At 47.2% G+C, this 12,155-nt stretch overlaps 1 protein-coding gene across 1 annotated transcript; it reads right to left on the bottom strand.

Annotated features, from left to right (window-relative positions):
* Nucleotides 1-619: 619 nt before the first annotated feature.
* Nucleotides 620-11,941, bottom strand: galnt12 (UDP-N-acetyl-alpha-D-galactosamine:polypeptide N-acetylgalactosaminyltransferase 12). Its single transcript, XM_028964484.1, has 10 exons — nucleotides 11,476-11,941; nucleotides 10,067-10,236; nucleotides 9,468-9,657; nucleotides 8,836-9,021; nucleotides 7,671-7,788; nucleotides 7,256-7,432; nucleotides 5,314-5,445; nucleotides 5,125-5,238; nucleotides 4,156-4,311; nucleotides 620-2,549 (listed from the first exon to the last, which is right to left on the bottom strand). Exons 1-10 carry the CDS (start codon nucleotides 11,847-11,849, stop codon nucleotides 2,412-2,414), a joined length of 1,755 nt encoding a protein of 584 aa, XP_028820317.1. The 5' UTR covers nucleotides 11,850-11,941; the 3' UTR covers nucleotides 620-2,411.
* Nucleotides 11,942-12,155: the final 214 nt, after the last annotated feature.

Below are 12,155 nucleotides of genomic sequence, written 5' to 3'. Positions count from 1 at the left end.
ATACGTACGATAGTTTTGTGTCCAAACATAAGAGAATGTTCTCTTGGTGCCTCTTTTCTTTAAAACAAGATAGTACACACAAAATACACAATGTAATATTAATTTTTTTAAAAAGTAGTCCAGTTACTTGGTTAATATTTAGCTTGAGTTTCTTTATCTTTATTTTTTACCCCCTATATGGAGCCCCTCTTTTCTCCAACCATGTGTGTCCCCCTAGAGCCAGTGTTGCTATGGTTACCAAGGCTACGAACACTAAAACATTCATTCTAGAATACTATTTTATAATGTGTGCTGGAAATGACAGTGAATCCAAGGGACATGGGATAAGATACTTGAACGAATAAATATTACATTATTTTAATATTAAATTCAAAATGAGTTGAAGTCTGGCTTAGGGTCAATGGCAATATACATAAAACCCAGAATAAAAATAATGATTGTTTAAACCGTTTTCGCTTCTTGGTGTGAAGCAACAAAAACATAGATTTTTTTTTTTTTTTTTTACTTCTTCCTGGTGCACAAAAAAACCCAGAGATGAATAATTATCTTAATTATCAAATTAACATGTAATATTAGCTCATACACAGAACATGTCCAGAAGGTACAAAACAAGCCTCAGTAGTTCTGAAAAGACTGCCTTTATTCGTCAGCATGTTAAATTAGGAATTCCAGGCTACAAAACTGCAGCATTTTTTTTTTAAAAATACATTATCACAAAATAAAAAAATACAGCAGTTATTTCCTTCTTGTAAAGACTTGTTAAGGCCACATGAAAAAAACAGCAACATGCTGTACTACTGTTACGTTCAATTTCAGCATATTGACACACGAGGATGTTATTAGCATCATTTTCAAAAAACACCACTTGCCAGTTTATTACAACTGAATAAAAGTCCCGCGCACGAGCGTGTTAATTTCATTAAAGGGGTGCAAAAGTGCTTATTCTATCTGATGAGAACTTCAGCTTTTAACTAATCGCTAAAAAAACTGGCTCAATATGTCTGCTTCTGCTGTGCACAAGTCTTACAGCAAAGATTCAAAAGCGGGTAAAAAAAATAATAAAGTAATATATTATTACACTGCTCCGCAATTTACTTCTAACTTCATCTTTTCTGTTTTGCCAGCAAACAACTCACCCGTGCCTGACAGGAAGTTGTATATATTTTTTTTTTTTTACAAAAAAATCAATGGGTGCCCTTCTCGAGTAATTAAACCATTAATCAAAGTGAACACGGAGCCGTCCCACAGGCCCGGACATTTCCTGGACCAATCAAATTGACAGAGGGAGATGCCTGCGTGCCCCCATTGGGCAGCAGACACAGGGCCGAGTTACCTGCGAAGGGCTGCAAACATCTGTGGAGTGGTGAGCGATTTCATCCAGCAATAATCACATTTTTACAATCATCTGATATACTTATACGAACCGCAAGAGGCTCTTTGTTCCCCCTTCATTGTAAAATACATGGAAAAAGAGAGATTTATCAATCAAATGTTCAAAACAGTGAGTCAAAAAAGAGGGATTAGACCAAAATAAAGCTAAAATAAATCTCCACTGCTGTGGACAAGCCCGTCCTGCCAAACATCTAAAGACAACCCACATCCTGTTCAGTAGTGGTGTGTGTGTCATATGTACAGTACCACAGGTCAGGAAAAGAATTTCTGGTCTTGTTCCGCCTTCTTCTGCATGAAAGGCGGTACAAAAGATAACAGGCTCTAAATCACGGAGGTGAGGAACAAGTTGAAGTGAGAATATTGAGGACGGGGGGAAACGGAGGCGCTGGCGCCATCTAGAGGATGCCCACAGGATGAGGACGACAGCTCGGCAACCAGTCATCGCATCCTGAAGTGGCTCTTGAACCTCCACGGGCTGCCAAAAATACCCACAACCGGCCGACCAGCAATTCATAGCTCCTCCAGACAGAAGATTTACTATACGGCACAAAATGAGGAGGTGGATTTATGCAGCTAGCAGTTTTGAAAAGGAAAAAAATATCCACATAAGAGCCAGACAAAAAAAATAACGTCATTCCCCTGAGGGGGAATAAAAGCATGATGCCTGTTAAAAACAAACAAGATAAAAAATCCTTCCGAGAGGTATAACTGCTCTAGAAATATTTTAGTATGTCAGTTATGAAACCATGACAATACAAAAACAATTATGTGCAATAATGGGCAGAAAAAAAAAAAAAAAAAACATTCAGTCATGTCAAAAAAAAAAAATTAAAAATCTGAATTTCTGAAATAAATTTTTCCACAGTGCGATTGTATTATTGCATAAACATTTGAACAGCACCCTTCCTCCATCAGCCCCTGCTGAAGCAACACGTGTCTGTCAATGGAATGTCGTCACGGAAGCCTCGGACCTCTTCGTCCCAGCGGCCTGGTTCTCGACACGCTGCACTGCAGCCGGCCTACGATCGCTCTTCGAAATACCACTTCTGGTAGGCCGAGTCGGTGCAGGGTCTGAGCGCCGGCCCAGCACTGCCTTGGTCCACCTTTTCCACAGCCTGGACGCACAACTGCGTCTGTACGTGGAGCAGACTGCCGTCCTGCAAAAAGATAAGTGGGTGTCAGTAGCCTAGTGGGTAACACACTCGCCTATGAACCAGAAGACCCAGGACTGTCCCTGTAACTACTGATTGTAAGTCGCTCTGGATAAGGCCGTCTGGTAAATGCTGTAAATGTAAAAGTAGCAGCACAAGCGTCCGGTTACGTCTGATCCCAGAAGGGTGGTCAGTAGGTGGTGGAACCACAGCACAGCATTCTGAGGCACCGGTGGCCCAGCGGGTCAGGAAGTGGACCCATAAACAAAATGTTGCGGGTTCAAATCCCGAGCTACCAAGGTGCCACTGAGGTCCCTTTATGCACACAGGTGACTAAAGTCAACCAGGGGCAGTGTAGGGAAGTAGTGGTCTTGGTTATAGTTTCTAGTAATATGTTTTTTGACATGGAGGTTGGCAATGTGGTCTCACACCTCCAAGGTCAGGAGTTTGAATACCGGCTCAGACCTCGTCTGGGCGGAGTTTACATGCTCCCCCCATGTTGGTGTGGGTTTCCCCACAGGTTCTCCGGTTACCTCCCACTGTCCAAAGGCATGTACACTAGGTGGGCTGGTAATTTCTCCGAGTTGTCTGTAGGTCTGAGTGAATGGTGTGTGTGTGTGTGTGTGTGTGTGTGCTCCCTGTGGTGGGCTGGTGCCCCGCCCTCCAGCATCTGCAATCCTGTCCGGAGTAGGACTTAGTGGTTAAGGAAAGTGGGTAAGTTGTTAATATCATTATTATTATTAGTGCACATATTTTACTTTTTTCTAGGAGAATTCCTGTTGTATTGTTATCTCTTCACAAAAATAATAAATCATTTGAAAAAGGCAACTTTATTACAATTACTGGCCCCGCCCAATACTGGTCATTAAGCAACTGAGCCCAAGAAATCTTGATGAACAAGATCAGTCGGGTCACTTTGCCTAGCCTGCATTCCTTCAGCATGTGGAGAGCACCTGGAGGACACCAGGTCCCTTACAAGGAGGCTGTGAACGAGGTCTACATCATGTCTTCAATATCAAGTCGTGAAGAGGATTGTACAGCGATGGCAAGGTAGTCCTTTAGGACCAGACCTGGCACCCCGCTTTCAGTTAAATGGCTGATTGATGGCTGACGGTAACAGGTATGTAGAAACTGGTGCCCTCTGTGCTACATGGATGGCTTCTTGTAGAGGAGATTGTCCGCCACTGCGGTAAGGCCCTGAGGGAGGCCTGGCCAGAAGGTGAAGGGAGAGGAGGGAAGTTCTGGGCCGATACCAATACCGATGATTAATTCAATTTTAAAAAGTTGCTGATAACGATATCATGGGAAAAAAAGGAAATCTTCATTGTGAAAAAGGGAATCGGAATGTTCACTCTTCACACTCTCACAGTATCTTTGAATCCTGTATGAACGGATTCAATCATGCACATTTTACTAATGACCTTGAATAATGTAAAGGTTTAATTAAGTAAACAATAAATAATTCAGCAAAAGTCGATGAGCTGCGGTATCGGTATATAGGTGCATCCCTACATAGAACAGGATAAGACTTGCCATTTTTGTCACTGGCCTGTCAGATGTCCTGGAAAAAATAATCCTATAGGCTAGATCAGCTGTGTTGGCCCAGCCTCACCTCTCTCAGGTTAAACCGCTGGTCCTCGGGAACCGGCTGCTGCGGCTTCCGGCAGATCTGCACCGTCAGGTAGGTGGAGACCGGGTCGCCCACGACACACCCCGCCGGCTCTCGAGTGTTGTAGTGGATCTCCCCTTCCGAGGAGTACTCGAAGAACTACAAAAGACCAGAGGTCATCAATCCCGAGCAACTTTCACTACTACACCACCTGTAGTTTACACTCATCTTTAAACGTATTTTTAACGTCATTTTGAAGGTGTTAACTGCACAAATGTACTGAAATATGAATTTTTAAGCGTCCCATGTCATGAACATTTTTTGCTTTTTATATTGGTGTTGGTGTCACCTAATACTATATCTAAATTCTCATGGTGCAGAATTACAGCCACTTTTATCCAGTCCCACTATGAGGTTTCCCCAGGACGCGCTGTTTTGGTGTCTGTGGCTTTAAATGCTAATGAGGAGGAGAGAGGCGGGACGAGGAGGAGAACGGCCTATAGAAGGGAGGTGCCATTCTCTGAGATAATGTTTCAGGGGAGGGATGGCATGAGAAACGGGGAGGTAACCTTTCCCCTTATGACCTCATAAGGGGGCAAATTCCAGATCTGACCATCTGCAGGACCACAGACAGGCCAGGGGAACATGGATTAACATTAAAGAATCTCAGTCAAACTTTCATGTCATGGGACCTTTAATCTATAATCGGTTCAGTCTCTACAATAGAAGAATAATGTCACATTCACTAATGCACAAATCAGAATTTACAACTGAAATCCCAATTAACTTTGAATTAACTTTAGATAAACGATATTTAATTTTTTTTCTCTTCTGTTTTGTACCCGTTTCTTTTGATAAAACCTGAAGAAATGCTTCATTATGGAAACAAAATCTTACAATTCACATCATCTTTTATCGCACCATGTGACCTTGAACAATGTGCCCCATATCATATCGAATCATATGACCTACCTGATTTTGCCCCATGCCATGGCATGGATAGAGAATAACCCTGTGGCCAGCAATGTTGTGGTCATCCGGCGGGTTGTAGTCAAAGCAGTAGTTTGCCATTCCTCGGTTCTTCAGCTAGAACATTGCAATATTAACACAGGGTCAGGACTACGTAATATTTAACAAAACAAGACGCTCGACTGACGTTACCATGCCAAACATGCCAGGCCTGTCCTCCGGGACATGAATGTCCGGGTAGATGTTCTCCAGGTACCATTTGAAGTCCTTGCATCCCAGCTGCGCCCTGAGCTTCAATCTGTCCGTCACATCGCCGTACGCCTCCTGGGGTAATACGCGATAATACATGAGAGCGAAAGGAATCATAATGCAATACGCAGGTCACGCAGTCAGACCAGGCCGGAAAATTAACCCGCAGAGCATGTTACGTGGACGACTGCATATATTTCCGTATATATATTTGTAGGGCGTTCGATTTGTTTTGATCCATGAAACATTTTTAGATCCTTATTCATCTTCTACTTACAGCTGAGCAGTGCGTTTTTTAGATAAGGTTGCCATAATGTTCAGAAACATTACTTCCCATTTTGACAATATTTCAAATCTGCTTTTCTCCTGGCTCATCTATAGTTTTCTCCGCATTAGTGATGCGAAGCAGCCAGCCAATCGAATTCAGGAAAATTGCATAAACCGATCGGCTGGCGCTTCCTCCACGCCTGAGGAGTCCTGCATCGTGTACGCAGCACTCTTGTGACTGTGGCTGAGGCTCTTCTGAACACCCACATTCTTCCAACGTCCAAAACCGCAAATAGGGTGGAGGTCACCGTAGAAACCGCGCGCACGTAAAAACTAAATAAATTAACTCTGCCGCAGCGATTGGCCACCGCAGAACGAGCCGATTGCTTGTGATCTACGGCCCATCTGTCTAAAAACAGCACCACCGCGGAGGGGAGGAGGGTTCTGGTGGCGTCTCCCGGAGGCGGGTGAGCACTGCTCTAATTGGCCGTTCAGAAATGCACGCGAGAGAAGCCCACCGGCAAGAGGAAGTGACCAATCGTAAATGGTGGTGGTGGTGGGGGGGGGGGGTCAGGTTTCTTCAGGTCTGTAATAGGGATTAAGGCCTTTAACAGGGGCGAAAAAGCAACCGAACCCGGGCATCCGTCACGCCGCGTTCTACTCCACTTCCTCCAGGACAGGCCGGGTCCCGCAGGTGCAGCCGAGGAGATTTCAGCTCTAAATAAAACATTCGAGCGAGCAAGGAGATCCTGCGGCGAACTGCCGGGCGTGCTAAACCCCCAAAAAAAGAAGAAGAAGACGACGAATAGAAAGAGGAGGATTGATTTCTGGGCAAGGAGACACCGGCGGCACCCGATCCGAGTGCCACTCCCCTTCATCTCTGCCGCGGCGGGGAGGTGCGCGTCGAGGGCGGCCGGGTGACCCGCGGGTGCTCGGCAGCGGTGAGCGGGTGGAGGAGGACACCGCTCCCTCCTCCGTGTGTAATCGCACACCGGACACAGTGTCACCTTCAGTGTCGCCTTCTCCCACGTACCCGAGCACCAGTCAACCGAATGTGTCTTTCCCGCCTGCCACCGCGGGTGACAAAACTTTACCATTCACCTTTCATTTAGAGTAAACCTAATTTCATAGAATATGAAATTAGAAATGGAAGTTGTTCTTGTTTTTGTAGGGCCAGTGGTGGCCTAGCGGTAATCAGAAGGTTGCCGGTTCGAATCCTGAGCCGCCAAGGTGCCACTGAGGTGCCACTGAGCAAAGCACCGTCCCCACACACTGCTCCCTGGGCGCCTGTCATGGCTGCCCACTGCTCACCAAGGGTGATGGTTAAAAGCAGAGGACACATTTCACCGTGTCACCGTGTGCTGTGTTTCACAATCACTTCACTATAAAACCTGTCGGGTAATTATGACCTAACGACCTTGGAGGTGTGTCATTCTGGAATACTGTAAATATCTTTTCCAGCAAATTCCAGAAATTCTGGGACTGGAGGGACGTCTCACGAGCCTCATATTCAGTCACTTGGCCTTCATCATCTGTCTTTTCCCGATGTGTCACAAACAGAAATGGATGAATAGAAACTATAAACCCAGTGATGGGGTGATTATGTAACGGGAGTTACCAGTCGGGCGTGGGGGTTGCGGTGGTAGTACAGCTCCTTGTAGCCGTCCATCCACACCTCTGCGGCGCGGACGCTGTTGGCCAGGGCCTTGCTCCTGGAGTAGGGGGCTTTCTTCGGGAAGACGTGGCCCACGTGGGAGCAGGGGTGGATCTCCAGGCTGCCGCCGCACTGCCATATCTGCACGGGCGGAGAGAGAGAAAAAAAACACAAAACACGAGGAAGCCATGAAGAAGCGGGCCCCAGATTCGATTAAGGGAAGGAATCTAAGCAGAGCCCATCTTCTAATTCGTTTTCTCATGGTTGAGGGTGAGAGACGTCCCGGGACTGGAACTGCACTCGCAAATCAAATCATCGCAAATGTCACATTGTCCATTTACAAGAAAAAAAAAATGAAAAAGGCACCAAGCACACTCACCCTGAACGAAAACTCCAGGTTCTCTCCTCCCCAGACTTCCATCCCCGTGTCGTACGTGCCGAGGTAGTGGAAATACCGCTTACTGACGGCGAACAAACCCCCCGCCATGGTGGGAGACCTGTGGGAAGCGGGCCCCAGTTACACCACGAGTCAAAAGTTTCGTTCACTAATCACAAGCAAAGCGTAGAGGAAACATTTCGCATTTTAAGAGTCTTCGATGGTGTTAAGACCGGACTTTTACGCTCATTGCTTCTCCCAACCACATTAATGCCTCGTTCGCACGGACGTCTGAACCAGGCGTTTCTAGGCGTCAACTTCTGCCGATGGTGTTCAGAGGGCGTTCGGAGTCCCGCTTCTCCCGCGGTCCTGAAGTGTTTGACGGATAACTCACGTAATCGGTTGTCTCTCGAAGCCTCTTGCAATGATGACAACTGTGCAGGAATGCGTCTCCTGTATTGCATACTTAAAAAAAAAAAAAAAAAAAGCCTCCACAGAGCGGGCGTCTTGAGACTTCAGGGTTCCGTGTTTTCGCAAGAACATTACGAATCCAATTTAACACGTTGCATGTGTATATTTCCCAAAAACTCTAAAGAATATGGAGGAAAATCGGAGGGTGGTAGTAGCCTAGCGGGTAACCAGAAGACCCAGGTTCAAATCCCACTTACTACCATCATGTCCCTGAGCAAGACACTTAACCCTGAGTGTCTCCAGGGGGGACTGTCCCTGTAACTACTGACTGTAAGTCGCTCTGGATAAGGGCGTCTGGTAAATGCTGTAAATGTAAATGTAAAAATCTGTTATAACCATGACAACACGGGGCCTAGCGGTTAAGGAAGCGGCCCCGTAATTGGAAGGTTGCCGGTTCAAGTCCCGATCTGCCAAGGTGCCACTGAACAAAGCACCGTCCCCCCACACGCTGCTCCCTGGGCGCCTGTCATGGCTGCCCACTGCTCACCAAGGGTGATTGTTAAATGCAGAGGACAAATTTCACTGTGTCACCGTGTGCTGTGCTGCAGTGTTTCACAATGACAATCACTTTACTACAGAGAACTTTTTGTGTGCAGGACCTTCACATTATATACATATTATTTTAAACATTCACATTTATTTAATAAATCACACAAATATTTCCGCCCCCCCCCTTCGACTTTTGAGGCTCACAGACCTGATTACATCGGTGGGCGACTTGCGCCGCTGCTGCTCATAGTCAGGCACGGTGTGCCAGGTGAAGACAAGCCGCCAATCAAAGCCCCCAATTTGGGGCTCCCCGGGGTGGCCTAGGTACTGAAAGGTGTTCCAGTCGATGACGTCGATGACCGGACAGACCACGGCTGTGGGCTCCTCCTTGATCCTGAAGAAAGAGAAGTCAGATGTACTCTGGCTCAGGGGTCGAATGTCCAGAATTGCCACGACTACATCTGTGGGCTGTTACAAGCCCACAAGTAGCAATTATGGTGGGTTTTCAAGCTCTAGTTTTGGAAACAGAATAAACTGGGAGTTTTTTACGATTTTGTCCTCCATTTAAAGAAACACTCACCACAAATGACACGTCCACAATTAGGACAGAAGAAACAGATATTTATCGTATATTTCTTTAGTCTTGGAGCAAATATATGAAGGTTAAAGGTTAAAGTATATATAAATACTATATAAAGTGGGGGGCGTAGTTTATGAACTGTTAAACTGTTCTACTACAAAACGAAAAGTTTCCCGATCACAATTTGGTTGCGGGATGAGAATTCATGTGGGTGTAACTCATAGCCATGACATTCGGGGACCGGCTCCGAGAGGCTCTACCTCTGCAGCAGGGGCTCCAGCCAGCCCTCGTGGCACTCGCAGTGGCAGTCCAGGAAGGTGAGCACGTCCCCCGTGGCGGCGGCGGCCCCCAGGAGCCGGGCGCGCACAAGCCCCTCCCTCTTGCGCGCCCGGACCAGCCTTACTTTCCTCAGGTTGGCAATGTACCGCTCCAGAGGCTCCTTCAGATGCTCTGCAAGGGAAGCCACCTCATCAAGCCCTCGTCCGGCCACATGGTGGCGCTATAAGGAGCGTCCGCCTTCAAGAGAATCATTCAACGATTCATTTTATCATATTCGTGGCTTATTTGGAATGCTTCAATGATGAGTTATACAGGTAACCAGGCCACCAAGGACTCATCCAACCCTCGTCCAGCCACATGGTGGCGCTAAAAAAAAACACCGCCTTCAAGAGAATCATTAAATTATATTCATGGCTTATTTGGAAAGCTTCAATGCTGACCTGAGGGTGGTAGTAGCCTAGTGGGTAACCCAGGTTCAAACCCTACTTACTACCATTGTGTCCCTGACATATAAAAAATATATATACCAAACCACGGTACGTCTGATCTTTAACCGCACAGCGTGTCTCCGCCAACCCACCCCTGTCGCTGTAGTCGTCCACCAGGATGACGTCTTGCAGCAGCAGGTCGGGCGAGGTCTCCAGCACGCTGTGCACCGTGCGCAGCAGCGTGGACCACGCCTCGTTGTAGAATGCTATCACCACCGACGTCGTGGGCAGGGACCTGTAGTCGTATTTCAGGTCTTTACACCTGCAGGTGGGAGAAGTAAAGAAAGAAACACGCCTAAATCAAACAGGGCGGATAAATAATGACAACGCTGCTATCAGGGGACACACCCTGTGTCAACCTTACACTTTCACAGAAGCCTTATTCAGAAACAGAACTCAAATATTCAAAAACTAGTGAGATCCCATCATATGAGCAGAATAAACTATGCTGTCCAATAAGAAGAATGCAGTAAAAGTAGAATATTAGTACTTATACAATCAGAATTATATACACTGGATTAAACTGAACAAAATAACTATAAGTGAAACCATGTTCACGTAGTTTATGTATATATAATGTATGTGTGTGTGCATATTAAGTGATTATAATCACTGTTGGTTAATTATTGCGGTATTTTCTGGAACTGAAACCACGTGTTTATGTAGTTTATGTATATATAATGTATGCGTGTGTGCATATTAAGTGATTATAATCACTGTTGGTTAATTATCACGGTATTGCAGTAGTAGGTGGTAGTGGCCTAGTGGTTAACACACTCGCCTGTGAACCAGAAGACCCAGGTTCAAACCCCACTTACTACCATCGTGTCCCTGAGCAAGACGCTTATCCCTGAGTGTCTCCAGGGGGGGACTGTCCCTGTAACTACTGATTGCAAGTCGCTCTGGATAAGGGTGTCTGGTATATGCTGTAAATGTAAAATGGTATTTCCTGGAACTGAAACCACGTGTTTATGTAGTTTATGTAAATATAATGTGTGCGTGTTAAGTAATTGTAATCACTGTTGGTTAATTATCACGGTATTTTCTGGAACTGAAACCACGTGTAGTTATGTAGTTGGGGCATGGAGCATGTCATGTGTAATGTTAGAGCAAGTGGCGCAAAGGATAACGTGTCTGACTACGGATCAGAAGATTCTAGGTTCGACTCCCGGCTGGCTCGCGCATTTGTGTTCTTTGGGGCAGCGGTGGCCTAGCGGTTAAGGAAGCGGCCCCGTTATCAGGAGCCACTGAGGTCCCCACACACTGCTCCCCGGGCGCCTGTCATGGTGCCCACTGCTCACCAAGGGTGATGGGTTAAATGCAGAGGACAAATTTCACCGTGTGCTGTACTGCTGTGTATCACATGTGACAGTCACCTTATATATAACATGTATGTGGGTGTGTTGGTTAATTACCGCGGTATTTTGTGGAAATTAAACCACGTGTTTATGTAGTTTATGTAGTTACGTGTATATAATGTATGTTTTCTTGTTGGACTCACAGCGGGTTCCACTTGTGCGGCAGCCGCCGGTGCAGGGAGATCTTGTCGCTGACGTGGGTGTTGATCTGGTGCTGCTCGATGCCCTCCTCCTCCCGCTTCTTCTCCGCGCCGCTCAGCTCCAGCTTCACCGCCCGCCCCATCTCGCCCGGGGCGCGGACGTCCAGCGGCGGCTTGTCGTACACCGGTCTCCGCAGCCTCGCCTGCTCCGCGGCGGCGTCCAGGTCAGGGGCAGGGACCCCGCGCCGCCGACCGGGGACACCGGGCTCCCCGTCCCCGTCCCCGCCGCTGTTGTGGAGGAGCAGGTAGACGAGGAGAGACGCGCACAGGGCGAGCAGCAGGAACTTCGGCCGCGTCCTGCGGCCGCACGGCGCCATGTCGCGCCGCCGCTCCTCCGGACTTTTACCTCAGCGGCGGCGGCGGAGACGAACACGAAACCCCGACAGAAGTTACATCCGAGAGACGGAACAAAAAAAAAAAAAAAACAACCAACATTTACATAAATATCCCGAAGTTCCCGTCAACTTCCTCCACGCAGCGGCAGATGCGGGGCGGGGCGAGGCGGGGCGAGGCGGGGCGGGGCGGGGCGCGGATTTGTGGGAGGAGATTAGCTGTTGGGCTACTTAGATTAGCGCCGAGAGAGAGAGAGAGAGAGAGAGAGAGGGGGAGAGATTCAGGTCGAG

Source organism: Denticeps clupeoides, chromosome 20 (genome assembly GCF_900700375.1).
Source record: "Denticeps clupeoides chromosome 20, fDenClu1.1, whole genome shotgun sequence".
NCBI classification, from domain to species: Eukaryota; Metazoa; Chordata; class Actinopteri; order Clupeiformes; family Denticipitidae; genus Denticeps; species Denticeps clupeoides.
The sequence above is the reverse complement of the archived record's forward strand: the minus strand, read 5'-3'. Positions and strand labels throughout refer to the sequence as shown.